The sequence below is a fragment of the Callithrix jacchus genome, chromosome 18, assembly GCF_049354715.1.
Source record: "Callithrix jacchus isolate 240 chromosome 18, calJac240_pri, whole genome shotgun sequence".
In the NCBI taxonomy this organism is placed as follows: Eukaryota; Metazoa; Chordata; class Mammalia; order Primates; family Cebidae; genus Callithrix; species Callithrix jacchus.
Window position 1 is genome coordinate 10335996 of NC_133519.1, and position 22381 is coordinate 10358376.

The 22381-nt window shown below is 40.3% G+C and overlaps 1 protein-coding gene across 8 annotated transcripts in view; it reads left to right on the plus strand.

Moving 5' to 3' along the window:
* RPRD2 (regulation of nuclear pre-mRNA domain containing 2) overlaps positions 1–22381 on the plus strand; it is a 106133-nt gene that overhangs the window by 46436 nt on the left and 37316 nt on the right. For all 8 annotated transcript variants that reach the window (XM_035280130.3, XM_054247431.2, XM_054247429.2 and 5 more), the window contains exons 2-3: positions 6600–6729; positions 21461–21561. In XM_035280130.3, coding sequence (XP_035136021.1) covers positions 6600–6729; positions 21461–21561 — 231 coding nt within the window. The remainder of the gene's footprint in view (positions 1–6599; positions 6730–21460; positions 21562–22381) is intronic.

Here is a 22381-nt window from a genome sequence, read left to right on the forward strand (position 1 = left end):
GGGCAGATCATGAGGTCAGGAGATCAAGACCATCCTGGCTAACATGGTGAAAACCCATCTCTACTAAAAAGACAAAAATTAGCTAGGTGTGGCGGTGTGTGCCTGTAATCCCAGCTACTTAGGAAGCTGAGGCAGGAGAATCCCTTGAACCCAAGGAGACAGCCGTGGCAGTGAGCCAAGAACTTGCCACTGTACTTTAGCTTGGTGACAGAGCTAGACTCCATTTCAAATACCTATATATGTATGTATGTTTATATATATGTATCTCCTAAATCTTTCCCTTTTCCAAAGCCAAAGACACTCATTGCATAGTCCTCAGCACTTTTTCTCATGAGCTTCTCCGTCTAGAATACTCTTTCCCTTCCTTCCTGCCTATGAAAATTTAACTTCTTTATCAAATATGTAATTAGTATTAGTTGGACATCTGGGCCAGGGGCGGTATCTCACACCTGTAATCCCAGCACTTTGGGAGGCCAAGGCAGGCGGTTCACTTGAGGTTAGGAGTTTGAGACCAGCCTGGTCAACATGGTGAAACCCCGTTTCTACTAAAAATACAAAAATTAACTGGGCATGGTGGCAGGTGTCTGTAATCTCAGCTACTGGGGAGGCTGAGGCAGGAGAATTGCTTGAACCTGGGAGACGGAGGTTGCACTGAGCTGAGATCATGCCACTGCACTCCATCCTGGGTGACAGAGTGAGACCCCATCTCAAAAATAAAAAATGAAAATTGGACACCTACCAGACATTGAATTAGTCATTAATAATGAGAGGTAGTATTGTAATCTCAGTATTTTGGGAGTCCAAGGTAAGAGGATCATGAGCAAAACCCTGTCTCAACAAACAAGCAAGCAAACAAAAGAATAAGGCAATAAACAATAGAAATTCCAGTTTACTGGGTACTTATAATCCAGTGGGATACAGACAGGTATACTGCAGTGTGATAAATGCTATAACAAGGAAAAGTATAGGGTGTTTAAAGATCACTGCCTTAAAGCATCTTCCCAGACTACCTCAACGGCCTTTTTCCATTCCTCCAGAATTTCCAAAGTTCTGGGGAGAAGTAGTAATAAAATAGTTTGGGGTGGTTTGCGGGAAGAAGTAGAGATTTAACATGAGGGTGGTCAGAAACTGTTGTGAATTAAATTTAAAATTTTGGACATTTTCCTATGGATGAGTAGAAAAGCACTGAAAACAATGTAGGATGAGTTATCACAGAAAAGGAAAATTCTGAGTGAAGGAGAACACAAGGTGGCAGGGTGTTTGGAAATTGTGAGTAATTCATTAAAGATAGAACTTTGAATTTGAGGGGGAAGAAATGATACTGGAAGAGAAAGCAGGATGGAGATCATAAAGGAAGCTAAAATGTTTCAGCTTTTTCCATTGAGCAGTGGGAAATTATGGACAGATTTGATATGAGAAATAATTGAATACTTTTTGCATATTTGAAAATGAATTTGTCTCCTACTTCCTTGCCTTGCTCCCCTGTTAAAATAAAAACAGGAGCTGATTTATATCCCGCTCCTGAATGCATGTAAAATTTATACAAAAATATCTTCTATGAAAATGATTTGTAGGCTGGGCACGGTGGCTCGCACCTGTAATCCTAATCCTAGCACTTTAGGAAGCCAAGGTGGGTGGATTGCCTGAGCTCAGTAGTTCAAGACCAGCTTGGGCCACATGGTGAAACCCCATCTCTGCTAAAATGTAAAAAATTAGCCAGACGTAGCAACATGCACCTGTAGTCCCAGCTACTCAGGAGATTGAGGCAGGGAATTGCTACAACCAGGGACGCAGAGGTTGTGGTGAGCCAAGATTGCACTACTGCACTCTAGCCTGGGCAACAGAAAGATACTTTGACTCTTAAAAAAAAAAAAAGAAAAGAAAATGATTTGTAATATATAGACTTAATACCTGGGGGATGTCTTGAGATGTAAAATCCCATCCTTTGGGCTATGGGTTTTTTGTTTTCTTCAAATAACTCTTATCTTTTCTGAGAGAGAGAGAGAGAGAGAGAGAGAGAGAGAGAGAGAGAGAGAGAGAGAGAGAGAGACGAAAGAAGGGAGAAGGGAGGAAGGGAGGGAGGAGGGAGAAAGGAAGAGAAAAGAAAGAAATTTGGCAGCAGTATAGCGAGGAAATTTAAGGGGACCAAGTAGTCTAGGGACAGATGACTAGTTAGGAGGCTGTTGCAGGAGTGGGCCAAGTAATGGTGATGAATCCTAGAAAACAGCAATAGTAGGAAAGGAAATACAAGAGGGGATAAAGTTGAGAAATATTATTGGAGACAAAATTGGGTAGAGTTGGGAGGTTTATTAATAGATGTAAGGGGGTAAGGAGGAGGAGTTAGAATTACTAGAATTACTAAAATTCTGACTAAAGAGTACTAATAGTAGAAGAGGAAGATGATTAATGTTTTATTAATCATAAAATATTAAAATCAGCTGGGTGCAGTGGCTCATGTCTGTAATCCCAGCACTTTGGGAGGTTGAGGCAGGTGGATCCCCTTGAGGCCAGGAGTTCAACACCAGCCTGTCTCTACTAAAAATACAAAATTAGCCAGGCATAGTGGCACAGCTTGTAATCCCAGCTACTCAGGAGGCTGAGGCAGGAGAATTGCTCGAACCCAGGAGGCAGAGGTTGCAGTGGGCCAAGATTGTGACTGCATTCCAGCCTAGGTGACAGAAAAAAATAAATGAATAAAATCAACCTCAGGGTGCCTTGGAGACTTTGAGGTGGATGTGTACATTAACTGGTAAAGGGAAATCCAAGCCTGACCGGGAGGTGGAAAGAGGCAGTTATGCTGATAGCATTCCATTTTCTCTGTGTTAAGCCCTGTCTTAATTATTTTACATACATTGTTTTATTTAGTTCTAACAATCCTATTAGGCTGTCACAGGAAAGCAACATAGAGAAGAGACTCCAAAGCTAACAAATGACAGAGCCAGAAATGGAAAAGATTAACTTAAAAGCCTGAAATGTTAAAACACTATGCTATGAGTGGAGAACAGTGCTCAGGGGAGAATCCTGGAGAACATCAACATTTAAAAGAGGATGATCGTGGGCAGACTGGCTACCTATACATGACTGTAGAGGAGGAGCCAGAGAGGGAGGATGAAAACCAGGAGAGTGGTTCAGGCAGAAGCCAAAGGAGAAAGTATTGTGACATTTTTCTGTGTGCCAAAAGCCACAAATAAATGATGTTTTAAAAAATCTCCATTGGGTTTACTAAATTGGAATTTATTAGCAACCTTGAAATTTGGTGTTTGAGTGAACTCTTGGCAACATAAATGAGATAATAATTTGTATAAAGCTGTTAGCAGGCTGGGTGCAGTGGCTCACGCCTGTAATCCCAGCACTTTGGGAGGCCGAGGCGGGTGGATCACGAGGTCAAGAGATCGAGACCATCCTGTCAACATGGTGAAACCCCGTCTCTACTAAAAATACAAAAAATTAGCTGGGCATGGTGGCAGGTGTCTGTAATCTCAGCTACTGGGGAGGCTGAGGCAGGAGAATTGCCTGAACCCAAGAGGCAGAGGTTGCGGTGAGCCGAGATCACGCCATTGCACTCGAACCCGGGTAACAACAGCGAAACTCCGTCTCAAAATAAAAAAAAATAAAAAGCTGTTAGCATGGTAGATTGCATATTTTTTAAGTACAATAAAACGATGGCTCCTATAATTATGGTGTTAATGGGAGTTAAAAGTATAAACAGTGAACATACAAAACTCTTTCAGACTCTTCTCTGTAAAAGATCTTAACTAATGTTAGGCAAGGAAGGAAAGGCAAGGGATAACCTACGGTGGTCGCAAGAAAGTGTTAGTTTAGGAGAAACATGCATATGCATCTGTTGAAAGACAGCCTGAAGGAATGCAATGTAAATATAAATAAGAAGCAGGGCACAGCAGCTCCTGCCTGTAATCCCAACACTTTGGGAGGCTGAGGTAGGTAGACCACCTGAGATCAGGAGTTCAAGACCACCCTGCCAACATGGTGAAACCCCGTCTCTACTAAAAATGCAAAAAAAATTAGTTAGGCATGGTAGTAGGCGCCTGTAATCCCAGCTACTTCAGGAGGCTGAGGCAAGAGAATCGCTTGAACCCAGGAGGAGAAGGTTGAGTTGAGATTCTGCCATTGCACTCCAGCCTGGGCAACAAGAGGGAAACTCTGTCTCAAAAATAAATAATAATAAATAAATAAATAAATAAAAACAGGAATCAAACTAAAATAGAAGCAAGGACAGGCCAGGCGCAGTAGTTCATTCCTGTAATTTCAGCACTTCGGGAGGCCAAGGCAGGCAGATTGCTTGAGCCCAAGGGTATAGGACCAGCCTGGGCAACATGACAAAACCTTATCTCTACTAAAAATACAAAGAAAAATTAGCCAGGCACAGTGGCATGCCTGAAGTCCCAACTACTTGAGAGGCCTGAGGTGGGAGGATCAGCTGAGCCCTAGATTAAGGCTGCAGTGAACCACGATCACATCACCGCACCCCAACCTAGGTGAAAGGAATGAGACCCTGCCTACAAAGAAACACAAACAAAAAAGAAGCAGACATAGTGAATGGAGCATAAGGCTCTCAAGGTGTGAATAGAGTCTAGGAAACAGTGAGTAGTGGAAGGATTACTCTTTAGGAGGTGTGATGCTTTTTATTAGGGAAATTGATCTAGGTGAGTTTAAATGTGGATACATTTGTTTTTGACAGAAGATCCATCTAATGAATTCTGCTTTCTCTGTGAAACACCATATAAGCTTATTTCCTGAGTGAGAACATATGTGGTAAAGACTCGGACCTGACAAGTGTTTAAAATTTGAAATACTTCTTTGAGAGAGAATGCTGACTTCGTACATCTGAGGGGGACAGTATGTATCATTGAGGGCCCAGGTGAAAAAGGAGACTTAATTTATAGGATTTAAATTTTCTTTTTGGTATCATTTTTCTTCAGTAGAACCCAGCAACAGAAATAAAGACACAGTAAAGGCAGTTAGTTAGAATGATCCTAATTTGGGATTTCATTGAGTGTGTGAGATAGAAGGCTGAGTTAGGGGAGAGAAGGAAAAGAGTATGAGGGTTTTAATAGTGGTTTAAATAATGGACAAAGATTCTGGAATCGGTGAAGAATTGAGTACTGAGAAGAGAATGTAGAATTAGAGAAAAAAAACTGAGATCTTGATGAAACTGAAGAAAAGTATAATGGGAGTGGGAGGTTGTGGTCAGAGAAGATTTTAAAATGTACAAAGGAGTGGTTCGTAGAGGTCACTGAATGTGAGTTCAAGGAACTGAGAGGCAAGAAAACATGGTGGATTATCCATATAGACAAGGTGACTTTGCTCAGGGTTCCAGATAGTATATTGATTGGGCCTTGTCATGAGCTGTTGAAAAGCTTAACTGACTGGGTGCAGTGGCTCACGCCTGTAATCCTAGCACTTTGGAAAGCCAAAGTGGGCAGCTCACCTGAAGTCAGGAGTTTGAGAGACATGGTATAAAACCCTATCTCTACTAAAAGTACAAACAAATTAGCTGTGCATGTTGGTGTGTGTACCTGTAGTCCCAGCTACTCGGGAGGCTGAGACAGGGGAATCCCTTGAGCCCAGGAGGTGGAGGTTGCAGTGAGCTGAGATTATGCCATTTCACTCCAGCCTGGGCAACAGAGCAAGACTCCATCTCAAAAAAAAAAAAGGCCAGGCATGGTGGCTCATGCTTGTAATCCCAGCACTTTGGGAGGCTGATGTGGGTGGATTACAAGGTCAAGAGTTCAAGATCAGCCTGGCCAATATGGTGAAACCCCGTCTCTCCAAAAAATATTGGTCAGGCGTGTAATCCCAGCTACTCAGGAGGCTGAGGCAGAAGAATTGCTTGAACCTGGGAAGTGAAGGTTACAGTGAGCCGAGATAGTGCCATTGTATTCCAGCCTGGGCGACAGAGCAAGATTCCATTTCAAAAAAAAAAAAAAGAAAAGAAAAGAGAAAAAAAGGCTTAACCTAGATGCATACATAGGATCACATTATTTTGCAGGACACTTGTCTCGGGATGAAAGCAGCAGCAGCAGAAGACTAAGGTGTATCTGAGTAGTGTCTGGATTGGTTGATGGGGAGAGAGGGTCTATCTATAATAAATGTGAAGCAGTTTGCTTAAGGTCACATTCTGATTTGATTACAAAGCCCATGCTCTTTCTCCTAACTTTGGTATTTCTGCAACAAGTTGAGCATGTTCAGCTCTTTTTTTTTTTTTTGTATTCCCAGATGTCTGAGACTATAATTTTGTTTTATTTTAGCTTCTCCAGAGTTAATGGGCTTTTTTTTTTTTTTTAGTGCCATACGTCTACAAAGTGAGGGAGAAATCTCCTTGACAAGGAGTGCCTTGAGCAGAAACTGAACCTGAAGTAGTCAAGGTTTTTAGTGTGTAGAGTAAACTGATCCGTTAGTTCGTTTGGCGTTTTATCCATCCATCCTTACTCCCTTCCATCCATGTAATTACATTCATCTTTTTATATCCATGTTAAAAAAAAAAAAACCAGTTTGTTTGAGAACACTGTATTTGGAATAAGTTGAACTAAGTATAAATTGACTCATTTGGTTTTATTTATTGTCTTTGTCGTCTCTAGCTGCATATCCCCACCGTTTGAATCTCTTTTATCTTGCCAATGATGTCATACAGAACTGTAAAAGGAAAAATGCAATCATATTCCGTGAATCATTCGCTGATGTACTTCCTGAAGCAGCTGCTCTAGTGAAGTAAGTAAATCTTTATTGCTCTATGGGATCTAAGCTTAGACAATTTAGAATTTTAGTTTCTCTACCCATTAAGAACTGTAATAGTTGAACATTCTTGAAGATTCAAGGATAATTTGCCCACGTGGTTCATTATCACTTTCTTGTTCATTATCACTTTTTTTGTTTTCGGGGCGTGTGTGTGTGTATGTGTGATGGAGTCTCGCTCTGTCACTCAGGCTGGAGTGCAATGGCGCGATCTTGGCTCACTGCAACCTCTGCCTCCTGGGCTCAAGCAATTCTCCTGCTTCAGCCTCCTGAGTAGCTGGGACTACAGGTGCGTGCCACTAGGCACAGCTAACTTTCTGTATTTTTAGTAGAGATGGGGTTTCACTGTGTTAGCCAGGATGGTCTTGATCTGCTGACCTTGTGATCCAGCCTTCCAAAGTGCTGGGATTACAGGCATGAGCCACCACACCTGGCCATGTTTTTCTTTTGAAAACTCTGTCTTCTGTTTTCAAAAGCTGGTCTCTTGTTTATCCTAACCTGATGGTATATGTCTTCTGGTGATAATCTCGGAATGTGTTCCTAACTGCGCTGGTTTTGTTTGTTTTAATACATTTAATTTCTTCTTTCTGAGTCTTCCTGAAATTTTTTTCCCTCCATGAACTCTGTAAAGAGAAATGGAAATTATTTCCCAATGTCATATTCCCAACTCCTTATTGATTTATTTAACTTCATTTTTAGCAGTAGTTGGATACAGCACATCCCACAGTGTATTGCTATGAAGTGATCAAAGGAAGAAGGGTTCTGTGCTCAAATAAGTTTAGAGAATGACCCATGCTAATTTTCCTTCCCTGAAGATTCAAACTACACATTACCATACCAATAATTTGGTTTCTTTGGGGTCTTTACAATGCTAATTTCAAAACAGCATTTCCTAAACTCTGACCTTGGGCCCTTCTTTTTGAATACCTATTGAACATGTCTACGTTCAGGGAGAATTCTGATGTATATACAGTACAGACTTACATCTGATCTTATTTTGGCCCTGTATTAATAGTATGTTCCTCGTGTTACATTCGCATTTGTAAATTGTTTTCTACAAGAGACACAGTTACAGGATAAACAGTATGTGAAACAGTATATAAACAGTTATATGGAACAACCATAATAGCTGAATACTTTCTCAGATTATATGTTTCTTATCATTATTTATCCTAATTTGTTAGGATTAATGCAGTCAGAACTGAATGATCCTGTGAAACTATATATGTTGAAAATAGAAAATAATAAATAAAAGAACTGATCTTTCTTCCTTAGGATTGTTAACTTGAAATGTCTACTTTGCTATTACAAAAGATTAAATATGGTTCTACTTGAATGTCCTAAGTAAACAAGTGCATAAAACAATAACATCTACCATTTGTTGGATATTTATAATTGACTAAATATGCAAAATGCTTTAATTTTGAGAACAACTTTATACCATTGTTACTTTTTTTTTTTTTTTGAGACAGAGTTTCTCTCTTGTTGCCCAGGCTGCAGTGCAGTGGCCCAATCTCAGCTCACTGCACTCTTCGCCACCCAGCTTCAAGTGATTCTCCTGCCTCAGGAGAATAATCCTCCTGAGTAGCTGGGATTACAGGCATGCCTACCATGCCTGGCTAATTTTATGTTTTTACTAGAGACAGGATTTCTCCATGTTGGTCAGGCTGGTCTTGAACTCCCGAGCTCAGGTGATCCACCCGTCTCAGCCTCCCAAAGTTCTGGGATTACAGGCATGAGCCATGGGGACTGGCCCTGAAAACAGATTTTTTTTAATCCAAAATACATTTTGTTCCAAGCATTTCGGGTAAGGGATACCTAACTTGTACTGTGAATTCAACCCACCACAAGAAGGGTTTCTCATGAAGGGAACTTTTATAACTCTTTCTCATAAAAAAGGTTTATGAAGAAAGTCTTAACACTATTTGCAAATTTGGATTTTGGCAGTTAAGAAACTTCTAGAACCCCCATTCTTCTTTCTTTATACTCTTTCTGAGACTGACTCATGGATTTTTACTGTTACTCTTATGCTAATAAATGCTTTATCTGTATTTGACCATGTCCAAACTACCTTCTGAGAATTACTGCTTTTTTTTTTTATTAAATAAATACAGGGTCTGGCTCTGTTAACCCAGACTAGAGTGCAGTAGTGCTGTCTCAGCTCACTGCAACCTCTGTCTCCTGGGCTCAAGCCATTCTCCCACCTCAGCCTCCCACGTAGCTGGGACTTAACGTGTACACAAGCACACCTGGCTAATTTTTGCATTTTTTGTAGAGGCAAGGTTTTGCTATGTTGCCCAGCCTGATCTCTAACTCCAGCGCTCAAGTGATCTACCCTGCTTCTCAAAGTGTTGGTGTTACAGGCAGGAGCCATAGCACCTGGCCAGTTGAGAATTACTACATAATGTTACATGTTGATACTTAGCTCAGAATGCCTGAAACAATAACACACCTTACTTTGTATAAAGTCCTACTCCTACAATTTATGTGAAAATACATTAAATATAAATTGAAAATTGCTATATAAATGGTAATTAACTTTGCAGATAAGCAGATTGTATTTTATTATTTCTTTTCACAAAATGAGAAAAAGTGAAGTCCAGAGCAGTTAAGATACTGCCCAAAGGAAAATGACAATTTAGTAAAAGGAAAATGACAATTTAGTAAAAGACCTGGGACTAGAACCCAGATTTTTCTGATGCTTAATCCTCTATTATTTCTCTTCTGCCAAATAGCCCTTCTAAATCTAACTTACAATTTTTCATTTTATAACAACCCCTAAGTCATCTTTTATTTTTCTTTCTTGTTTTTTAGTCACTTACCAGGGACTGATTCTTCTGTTAAAGTGTCTTTATCCTTTTCTCTCTGCCTTTTAACTTTGTTATTGTTGCTCTGTTTGATATATTATATTAATGTAGTAGCCTGATAACTGATTTCTCAGTTTCTGTTACCTTTTTCGTTTACTTCAGACTGCATACACACGGATGTCCAGAGATATCATGGTTTAAGACCGTGGTCTCTGGAACCGGTGTGCATAGATTTGAATCTGCCTCTGCTACCTCCTAACTCCATGATTGTAGGTAAATAAAATTAGTTTCTCATCTGCATAACTAATCCAATAATAGTACCTATTCCATAAATTGTGGAAACTAAATGAGTTAATAATGTATATAAAGGGCTTAGAACAGTGACTGGCATCTAATAAACACTTAATAAATATTAGCTGCTGCTATGATGAGGAGGAAGATGGTTATGCCTACTACTGCTATTATTATTATTAACAAATTAATGTTAGCAAGGCACTGAAATTCTTTAAAATATTTTAATATATATTTATATTTATCTGTTATAAATATATATGTATATATTAAAATATATTTTTATATTGCTTTATGATGTAAGAAATTTCTTTCCATCTTTATTATCTTCTTTGATTCTCAAATCAACTATATGATATAATTAGGGGCAAAGATTGTTATTCTCATTTTACAGATGAGAATATTGATGATAAAATAAGTTATATAAAACTATTTGAAGATAAGAAACTGAACATTAAAATATAAGAGAGCGCTGGGTGCGGTGGCGGCTCATGCCTATAATCCCAGCACTTTGAGAGGCCAAGGCAGCAGCGTCATCTGAGCCCGGGAGTTCAAGACCACCTTGGCCACAGGGAGACCTCATCTATACTTAATTAACTGGATGTGGTTGCATGTGCCTGTGGTTGAAGCTACTTAGAAGACTGAAGCAGGAGGATTGCTTGAGCCCAAGAGATCGAGGCTACAGTGAGATGTGATGGTGCCACTGTACTCCGGCCTGAGCAACAGAGTGAGACCCTGTCTCAGAAAAAAAGTGGGGGTGGGGAGTGGATACTATTTAAAGCCTTCTGCAGTCAAATCTCAATCTTCCCATCTTTACCACCAGCTCTCCTGTGTCCCAATAATGAGCCATTGCTCTAGCCAAAGGCTCTTACTGTGTATCTTAATATAAGTGCTTATGAATTTTTCTTCATGCAGTAGCTCTTCTTCCTTGGGAAGCAGCAGAGCTTAGAGGTTAAAATGCAAGTTTTGGAGTCAAATTCACAAGGTTGCCTGGGTTTAAATCCTGGATATCCTACTTGGTAGAGTAGTTTATTTAACTTTCTGGTGCTTCAGTTTTTCCATCTGTAAAATGAGAATAACAGTACAGTTTTTCTTGTAGGGATGCTGTGAGGATTAAATAGGTTAATATATGTAAAACATCATAAAGAAACATGAAAGTGCTCTAAAGGCCAGACATGGTGGCTTACACCTGTAATCCCAGCACTTTGGGAGGTCAAGGCTGGTTGATCATGAGGTCAGGAGTTCAAGACCAGCCTGGCCAGAACAGTGAAATCCGGTCTCTACTAAAAATACAAAAAAATTAGCAGGACATGATGGCAGGCGCCTGAAATCCCAGCTACTTGGGAGGCTGAGGCAGAGAATTGCTTGAACCCGGGTGGCAGAGGTTGCAGTGAGCTGAGATCGCACTACTGCACTCCAGCCTGGGTGACTCCATCTCAAAAAAATAAAATGCTCTAAAAATCAGTAAATTAAGTATCTCAAGAAGTTTGAAAAGAAGAGCAAAATAAACCCAAGACAGGAAGGATGAAATAAGAGAAGAAACTAATGAAATAAAAAACAAATACACAGTGAGGTACTTTTGAGTGTCAAATTCACAGAGAGATAGAATAGAATAGTGTTTGCCAGGGTCTGGAGTGGGAGGCAGGGAATGGGGAGTTATTGTTCAATGGGCATAGACTTTCAGTTTTGTGAGATGGAAAGATGTAGATGGTGGTAATGGTTACACAATATGAATGTACCCAATGCCATTGAATTGTATGATTGAAAATGGTTAAGATGGGCTGGGTATGGTGGCTCACGCCTATAATCCTAGCACTTTGGGAGGCCGAGGCGAGCGGATCACAAGGTCAGGAGTTCGAGACCAGCCTCACCAACATAGTGAAACCCTGTCTCTACTAAAAATACAAAAATTAGCTGGGAGTGGTGGCACACACCTGTAGTCCCAGCTACTTGGGAGGCTGAGGCAGGAGAATCACTTGAACCCAGGAAGTGGAGGTTGCAGTGAGCCAAGATTATGCCACTGCATTCCAGCCTGGGTAATAGAGTGAGACTCTGTCTCAAAAATAAATAAATAAAAATTAAAAACAAAACAAGGCCAGGCATTGTGGCTCATGCCTGTAATCCCAGCACTTTGCGTGGCTAAGGCAGGGTCATCACTTGAGGTCAAGAGATCAAGACCATCCTGGCCAACATGGTGAAATCCCGTCTCTACTAAAAATATAAAAAATAACTAGGCATGGTGGTGCACGACTGTAATCCCAGCTACTCAGGAGGCTGCGACAGGAGAATCACTTGATCCCGGGAGGAAGAGGTTGCAGTGAGCCGAGATCATGCCACTGACTCCAGCCTGGGCGACAGAGTGAGACTCTGTCTCAAGAAGAAAAAAAAAGAAAATGATTAAGATATCTGGGTGTGGTGGCTCACACTTGGGAGGCCAAGGTGGGTTGATTGTTTGAACCCACAAGTTTGAGACCAACCTAAGCAACATGGCAAGACCCCATCCCTACAATAAATTAAAAAATTCGCCAGATATGGTGGCATATGCCTATGTTTCCAGCTACTCAGGAGGCTGAGGTGGGAGGATCTCTTGAGCCCAGTAGTTCAAGGCTGCAGTGAGCCATAATCATGCTATTGTTGCACTCCAGCCTGGGTAACATAGTGAGACTCTGTCTCAAAAAATAAAAATAAAAAAGATTTGTTCAGACTTTCTTCTAGCTGTAAGTAAAAAAAGATGAAAGATTTGTTATTTCACTATATGCCTCAGACTGTTTGGGCTGCTGTAATAAAGTATCATAGATGAGGTGGCTTATACACAACAGAAATGTATTGCTTACAGTTGTGGAAGCTGGGAAGTCCTAGATCAAGGTGACGGCAGATTTGGTGTCTGGTGAGGGCTTCTCACAGATAGTGGTTTTCTCACTGTAACTTCACATGGTGGAAGGAGCAGACAAACTCTCCAGGGTCTTTTTTGTAAGGGCCCTAATAACCTCCCAAAGACCCTACCTCCTAATACTATCACCTTGGGGGATGGAATTTCAACATACAAATTTTTGGGGCAAAACAAACATTTAAACATAGCACTATAGTAATTAAAAGAGTGCAGGCCAGGTGCTGTGGCTAATTCCAGCACTTTGGGAGGCCGAGGGGGGCGGATCACAAGGTCAAGAGTTCAAGATCATTCTGGCCAACATAGTGAAACACTGTCTCTACTAAAATACAAAAATTAGCTGGGTATGGTGGCATGCACCTGTAGTCTCAGCTACTTGGGAGGCTGAGACAGGAGAATTGCTTGAACCTGGGAGGCGGAGGTTGCACCACTGCACTCAAGCCTGGTGACAGAGCAAGACTGTCTCAAAAAAAAAAAAAAAGAGTAATAGTTGGGGCTGGGCACGGTGGCTCATACCTGTAATCCTGACACATTGGGAGGCCAAGGTGGGAGGATTGCCTAGCCACGGAGTCTACAACCAGCCTGGGCAATGTGGCAAGATTCCATCTCTTAAAACACACACACACACACACACACTCAGACACACACACACACAGACACACAAAATTTAGCTGGTTGTGATGGCGTGCACCTGTAGTCCCAGCTACACAGCAGGCTGAGGTGGGAAGATTACCTAAGCCTGGGAGATTTGAGGCTGCAGTTAGCCAAGATTACACCACTGTACTCTAGCCTGGGGGACCAGAATGAGACCATGTCTCAGGGTGACAGGATTGGGGGAGAAGCATAATTGGAATGATTATGATACAAAGAAATGAGAAATATTTGAAGTGATGGATAACCTATTATATACTCTGATGTGATTATTACAGGCTATAACTATATCAACATATCTCATATATCCCAAAAATACACACATCTATTATGTACCCATAAAAAAATTTTTCAATTTTTTTTAAAAGGACTACAGCTAAACTGATGATAGACTTCTCAACAGCAGCAATGGAAGCCAGAGGCAGTGATGAAAAATGTTTTTACAGCATTGATAGAAAGTAGCTGTCAATGTAGATTTGCATACAAAGCAAAGCTGCTTTCAAGAACCAGGAAAGCATAAAGACAGATAAACAAAAACTGAGATAATTTATCATCAGTAAACAGATCTCTCTCTCTCTGTCTCTCTGTATATATATAATATATATAATGTATAATAATATGTATTATATACACACATTTTTTAGCCAAGAAGAAGCACTGAACCATCAGCAAACTTCTAAATAAGTTTTATACTGGGAAGTTAGCAATATATGTAATACTATATGTAATATAATATATGTAATATGTTACACATAATGTATGTGTGTATATACACACACACACACACACACACACACACACACACACAGAGGCATATAATTTTTAACCAGTCAAGAAGCAGCACTGAACCATCAACAGACTTAATAAAAGTTTTTTCTCTGGGAAGTTAGCAATAAGTATGGTGAGTCGTGCTAGCAATAAAATATATGAAGTATCTGTCTAGGCACAGTGGCTCACGCCTGTAATCCCAGCACTTTGGAAGGCCGAAGTGAGTGGATCATTTAAGGCCAGGAGTTTGAGACCAGCCTGGCCAACATGGCAAAACCTGTCTCTACCAAAAATACAAAAATTCGCTGGGCATGGTAGTGCACACCTGTAATCTCAGCTACTTGGGAGGCTGAGGTATGAGAATTGCTTGAGCCCCAGAGGTGGAGGTTGCAGTGAGCTGAGATTGCACCACTGCCCTCCAGCCTGGGCAGCAGAGTGAGACCCTATCTCACAAAAGAGAAAAAAAAAAAAATGGAATGTTTATAAAGAGTTGATTGGAACATGGGGAAATGTTTGTTAAGTCAAAATACTAGAATAGAAAGTTTTATGTGTGAAGAGAGTTATGGCCTTACCTAAGTTAGGGCATACTTTGTTTTATTGTGCATTGTAGGTAGTATGTTTTATTGTGCATTGTAGGTAGTATGGTTGTTTTTAGAAATTGAAGGTTTGTAGCAACCCTGTGTCTATTGGTGCTATTTTTCCAACAACATATGCTCATTCATGTTTCTGTGTCACATTTTGGTAATATTTGCAACATTTCAAATTTTTATTATATCTGTGATGGTTTCCTGTGATCAGCGATGTTACTCTCTTAATTGTTTTTGGGTATTCCGAACTTGACCCATGTAAGACACTGAACTTAATCGATAAATGTTATGTGTGTTCTGATTGCACTAACCTGCCATTCCCCATCTCTTTCTGTCTCCTGGGATCTCCTTATTCCCTGAGACACAACAATACTGTAATTAGAACAGTTAATACCCCTGCAGTGGCCTCTTAAGTGTTCCAGTGAAAGGAAGAGTCACATGTCTTTCACTTTAAAAAGCTAGAAATGATTAAGCTTAGTGAGCAAGGCATGTTATAAGCCAACACAGGCTGAAAGCTAGGTCTCTTGCACCAGACAGCCAGGTTGTGAATGCAGAGTTCTTGGAGGAAATTGAAAATGCTACTGTAGTGAACACACAATTCATAAGAAAGCAAAACAGCCTTATTGCTGATATGAAGAAAGTTAGTGACCTGGATAGATGATCAAGCTAGGGACTGGGCACGCAGGCTCACACCTGTAATCCCAGCACTTTGGGAGCCTGAGGCTGGTGGATCACAAGGTCAGGAGATCAAGTCCATCCTGGCTAATACAGTGAAACCCCATCTCTACTAAAAGGACAAAAAATTAGCTGGGCATGGTGGTGCACGCCTGTAGTCCCAGCCATTCAGGAGTCTGAGGCAGAAGAATCGCTTGAACCTGGGAGGTGGAGGTTGCAGTGAGCCAAGGTCATGCCATTGCACTCCAGCCTGGGCGACAGAGCAAGAACCATCTCAAAGAAAAAAGAAGATCAAGCCAGATACAACATAAAGCCAAAGCCTAATTCAGACCAAGCCCCTAACTCTCTTCTCTTCTATGAAGGTTGAAAGAGGTGAGGAAGCTGTGGAAGTAGGTTCATGAGATTGATGGAAGGAAGTCATCTCTGTAACACAAAAGTGTAAGATGAAGCAGCAAGTGCTGATGTAGAAGCAGCAGCAGGTTATCCAGAGCTTCAGCTAGGATCACTAATGAAGGTGGCTCTAGTAAACAGCAGATATTCAATGTAGATGTAACAGCCTTCTGTTGGAAGATGCCATGTAGGACTTCCATAGCTGGAGAGAAGTCAGTCCTTGCTTCAAAGCACAGGCTGACTCTCCTGTTAGGAGCTAATGCAGCTGGTGACTTTAAGTTGAAGCCAGTGTTCATATGATTCTGAAAATCCTAGGGCTATTAAAAATTATGCTAAATCTACTCTGTGTTCTGTAGATGGAACAGTAAAGCCTGGGTGATAGCACATTTGTTTACAACATGGTTTGCTGAATATTTTAAACTCAGTGTTGAGAATTGCTGTTGTTCAGGAAAAGAAACAACAACACATTCTTTTCAAAATATTACCATTCATTGACAGTGTACCTCCTTACTCAAGAACTCTGATAGAGATGTATAAGAAGATTAATGTTATTTTCTTGCTTGCTAACACAACATTTATTCTGCATCCCATGGAGAAAGGAGTAATTTGAACTTTCAGTTCTTGTTATTTAAGAAATACAGGACTGGGCGCGGTGGCTCATGCCTGTAATCTGAGCACTTTGGGAGCCCAAAGCAGGTGGATCACTTGAGGTCAGCAGTTCGAGACCAGCCTGGTCAACATAGTGAAACCCCATTTCTACTAAACATACAAAATTAGCCAGGCATGGTGGCACATGCCTGTAATCTCAGATACTCAGGAGGCTGAGATAGGACAATCGCTTGAACCCAGGAGGTAGAAGTTGCAGGGAGCTAAGATTGTGCCATGGCACTCCAGCCTGGGCAACGAGCGAAACTCCATCTCCAAAAAAAAAAAAAGAAAGAAAGAAACACTGGCTGGGCTTGGTGACACACACCTGTAATCCCAGCACTTTTGAAGTCCGTGATGGGAGAATGTCTTGAGCTTAGTAGTTCGAGATCAGCCTGGGCAACATTTCGAGACCTAGTCTCTATTATTTTTTTTTTAAAGTATAAATAAAGAAATACATTTTGTAAGGCTATAGCTGCCACTAGTAGTGATTCCTCTGATGGATCTGGGCAAAGGAAATTGAAAACCTTCTGGAAAGGATTCACCATTCTAGATGCCATGAAGAACATTTGTGATTCATGGGGAGAGGTCAAAATATCAACATTAACAGGAGTTTGGAAGAAGTTAATTCCAGCCCTCATGGATGTCTTTGAGGGGCTCAAGACTTCAGTGGAAGAAGTAACTAAAGATGTGGTGGAAATAGCAAGAGAACTAGAATTGGAAATAGAACCCGAAGATGGGACTGAATTGCCACAGTCTCATGATAAAACATGAACAAATGAAGAGTTGCTTCATATAGATGAGCAAAGAAAGTAGTTTTGCTGGGCCACTGGCTCATGCCTGTAATCCTAGCCCTTTGGGAGGCTGAGGCAGGTGGATTGCTTGAGCTCAGGAGTTTGAGACCAGTCTGAACAACATGGTGAAACCTTGTCTCTACTAAAAATAGAAAAATTAGCTGGGTGTGGTGGCAGGTGCCTGTAGTCCTAGCTGCTCGAAAGGCTGAGACAGGAGTATTGCTTGAACCTGGGAGGCAGAGGTTACAGTGAGCGGAGATTGCGCTACTACACTCCAGCCTGTGCAACAGAGTGAAACTGTCTCAAAAGAAAAAAAATTTCTTAAGATGGAATCTACTCTAGTGAGCATGCTGTGGACATTGTTGAAATGACAACAAAGGATTTTAGAATATTAATGGATAGAGCAGCAGCAGAGTTGGAGAGGATTGACTCCAATTTTGAAAGAAACTATTATGGGCAAAATGCTATGAAGCTACATTGCATGCTACAAAAAAATCTTTGTGACAGGAAGAGTCAATTTATGGAGCAAACCTCATTGTTTTCTTATTTTAAGAAATTGCCAAATGAAACTTTCTTTTGTTGAAAAAAGTAAAAGTAAAAAAAAAAAAAATTGCCAGAGCCACCCCAACTTTCAGCAATCACTACCATGGATGGTTAGCAGCCATCAACATCAGGGCAAGACCCTCCACCAGCTAAGAGTATGATTTGATTTGCTGAAGTCTCAGGTGATTGTTAGGATTTTTTTTAGCTATAAAGTATTTTTTAATTAACATACATATATTGTTTTTAATACATAATGCTACTGTGCACTTCGTAGACTACAGTATAGTGTAAATATGACTTTAAAAATGTATTTGTTTGTTTTTAGAGACAGTCTGACTCTGTCACCCAAGCTGGAGTACAGTGGCATGGTCAGGGCCCACTGCAGAGTCAAACTCCTGGTCCCAGGCGATCCTCCCACCTCAGCCCTCCAAGTAGCTGAGACTACAGGCATGCCCTACCACGTTTGGCTAATTTTTGTATTTTTTGCAGAAATACATGTTGCCCAGGCTCGTCTTAAACTCCTGGGCTCAAGTGATCCACTGGCTTCAGCCTTCAAAGGGCTGGAACTGCAGGCATGAGCCACCATACCCAGCTTAAACCTTACAATTTTCTAGAGGTTTATTAACCATAAAGAACAGACTCTACTCTCATTTCTTAGATTAAGAAAAAAAGTCATGTGTTGCTTAACATCAAAAATATGTTCTGAGGCCGGTCGCGGTGGCTCATGCCTGTAATGCCAGCACTTTGGAAGGCCAAGGCAGGCCAATCACTTGAGGTTGGGAGTTCAAGAACAGCCTGGCCAACGTGGCAAAACCCTGTCTCTACTAAGAAAAATACAAGATTAGCCAGATGTGGTGGCGGGCACCTGTAATCCCATCTACTCGGGAGGCTGAGGCAGGAGAATTGCTTGAACTTGGGAGGCAGAGGTTGCAGTGAGCCAAGACTGCACCATTGTACTCTAGCTTGGGTGACAGAGCAAGACTGTCTCAAAAAAAAAAATATATATATATATATATATGTTCTGAGAAATGTGTCACTAGGGAATTTTATCATCCTGCGAACATCACAGAGTGTACTGACATAAACCTAGAAGGCATAGCCTACTATACACCAAAGCTATATTGTGGAGCCTGTTGCTCCTCGGCCACAAACCTGCACTGCATGTCACTGTATTGAATACTGCAGGCAACTGTAACACAATGGTAAGTACTTGTGTATCTAAACATTATAGGACACAAAAAATTGTGAAAAAGCATAAAGAAAAATCCACTCACTTTCACCAATGGAGATTTACGAGATAATAAATTCAGCAGTACGGTCTTACAGTCTTTTTCTTCTGTAAATGTTGCTTTTGCATTTGAAACCAGTCACAGACATAGTCAGGCATACCTTGGAGACACTGAGGTTTCAGTTCCAAACCACCACAGTAAAGTACATATTGCGATAAAGAAATGTCAAGATAAGGGAAGGGGGTGGTATTTTATCATTTAACCTAGGAAGAGTTTGTTAATGGATTTTTAGAGAACAAGCTTTCAGTATTTTGTAACTCAGAGAATAGACCAAGCATGCAGGTGGATTGTTTGAGCCCAGGAGGTCGAGGCTGCATTGAGCCAAGATCACTGTAGTCCAGCCTGGACAACTGAGTGAGACCCTGTCTCAAAAAAAAAAGAAAGAAAATTGTAAGGTTTAATACAGTTTTCTCTGTTTCTTATATAAACCATTTTTAGGCAAAAAAAGAAAAAAATGATGTTAGAGAGTCATAGACTCATGCTTGAAAGAGGCCTTAAGGTTGACATAGCTTTTTTATTATTATTATTTTTAAATCTTATATTTCAATCTCCATATGGTTTGGTGGATTCACTTAAGGAGAGGTTAAGTTTATGTTTTGTCTTTTGACAGATCTATTAAATTGTTAGAATGGTTTCTGTTCTTTGGCAGATCTGTTAGAATAAAATTTATTTTCCCTACAGCTTTATTCTTTTGTCCTTGCCTTTTTTTTTTTTTTTTTTTGAGACGGAGTTTCGTTCTTGTTACCCAGGCTGGAGTGCAATGGTGCGATCTCGGCTCACTGCAACCTCCGCCTGCTGGGTTCAGGCAATTCTCCTGCCTCAGCCTCCCGAGTAGCTGGGATTACAGGCACGCACCACCGTGCCCAGCTAATTTTTTGTATCTTTAGTAGAGACGGGGTTTCACCATGTTGACCAGGATGGTCTCGATATCTTGACCTAGTGATCCACCCGCCTCGGCCTCCCAAAGGGCTGGGATTACAGGCGTGAGCCACTGCGCCCGGCCTGTCCTTGCCTTTCTTCCTGAGATCACATCAGTTTGGCTCCTCTTCCTTACAATGGTTATGCCCTTCCTGCATTGTTGTTTTCTATTTCTTCTACATTTCCACATAAGACATAATTTAAATCTTTACTTAAATTATTAACCTTTTTGGTATTCCCTTCTACTTTAACACTTTTTTATTTTGAGACAGGGTCTTTCTTTGTGACCCAGGCTGGCTTGTAGTGGTGTGATCACAGGTCACTGCAGCCTGGATCTCCTGGGCTCAAGCTATCCTCTTGTCTGAGGCTCCCGTGTAGGGGGTACTATAAGTGTGTGCCACCACACGTGGCTAATTTTTTTATTTTTAGTAGAAATGAGGTCTCTCTCTTTCCCAGGCTGGTCTCAAACTTCCAAGCTCAAGTGATTTTCCCACCTCACCCTCCCAAAGTGCTGGGATTAGAGGTGTGAGCCACAGTGCCCCACCACTTTAAGTTTTGTGGGGTTTTTGGAGATGGAGTCTCACTCTTGTTGCCCAGGCTGGAGTGCAGTGCATGATCTCTGCTCACTGCAGCCTCCACTTCCTGGGTTCAAGTGATTCTCCTGCTTCAGCCTCCTGAGTAGCTGGGATTACAGGTGCCCATCTAGTTTTTGTATTTTTAGTTGAGACAGGGTTTCACCATGTTGGCCAGGCTGGTCTTGAACTCCTGACCTCAGGTAATCCACCCGCTTCGGACTCCCAAAGTGCTGGGATTATAGGCATGAGCCACCATTCCCAGCCAATGTTTTTTAAAATGAGGTAGCCAACTTGAACCAGAAGCTCATCTGTGAATGAAACAGAATAAACCAATACCTTTCACTTACCTCATTCTAATTATGTATTCTCATAGTATTATGTGGTAGTTTTTTAGAAAACATTTTACAGTATATGATTGATTTATTAGTTTTTTTTCTAAACCTTTAAAAAGAAAATATATAGCATTGTTAAACCTTGTCTTTGTATTCAGTACTACTGTAATTGTTTTTTTGGACCAGGTTTTTTAGTATTTGATTTCATCTTGTTGGGTTCAACCTATCTTTTGGATTGCCAGTCGTGTCAGCACATTCCCAGCCCTAAGTTCATGTCTATCAAAGCTCTCAGTATATCATCTGTAAGCTTCATTTATGTCATTTATTAAAGTACTGAATTGGTAATTAATTTAATTGGTAATTATTTTAATTTAATTCTTAAAATCTTAAAAGTTTAAGATTTCTTTAGTCCTGGATATTGTAAAAAGAAATGTTTTGAAATAAACATCAGAAGAAATTTGGAAAATAATTTATTGACAACTATATTTACAGACTTCTAGTTTGGAATATAAGTCAAGGTTTTTATAGTCTGTATTACTTTCTCTTTGTTTTCAGAGATCCATCTGTCTCCAAGTCTGTAGAACGAATCTTTAAAATCTGGGAAGATAGAAATGTATACCCAGAAGAAATGATTGTGGCATTGAGAGAAGCTTTGAGTAAGTGTCTTTTTCTCTTCTAAAAGAAAATTTTGAGTCAGTCTTTTCAATTATATATATTTTATAGATCTAGTCATGTTGTATAATAGTAAAAAATTAAGTTTTGAATCTAGCCCTATTTGTTTAAAATTAAATACTTAAGAAAGATCCAGATCTGTTGGAATTAAAATTTAAGTAGAATTGATTTTAGGGTTGGGGGTGGATTTTTTTTTTTTAGTGACTGATCGCCATCTGGTTATTTTAGTGGTGATAGCCATCTGGTTATTTTCCAGCATTTGCGTTGGGTGTTTCACATGGTTCATTGTTTGTGTTAATAAATACTGCCCTGTGCCCTTACTGTTGGAGAATTTTTGCACAGGATTTCAGTTCTTACTAAGCTGTTTGGTAGTAAGCATATATCGGCAGTCTTTAGACTGTCTTTTGATTTAGATTTACAGTAGGTTGTGTACTTGTTTTGTTAAAAGGAATTTAATTCTTATATATTATATGCATGTAATTAAGTTATCGAATAGAAGTTGGTGACAATCTGCTGCCATAACTGTCATTTGACTAGAAATTTGCTTTAAAAATAGCGTCTTCTAAGAAGCTGTTAAATTCTTCATTTTAATTTGTTAATTGGTATTTTTAAGCCTCCTGCCCTATTCTTTTCGGAATTTGTAATTTCACTGATAATAGGAATTGTGTTTATTTGACAGCTTCTTAGATCTGGTAGGAATTTCTATTTTTTTTTTTTTCATAAAAATGAAAGAAAAGGAAAGAAAGAAACAACACACAGTCTCGGATTGCCTTTTTTCATGCTGCAACTTTGGCACTGAAGTGG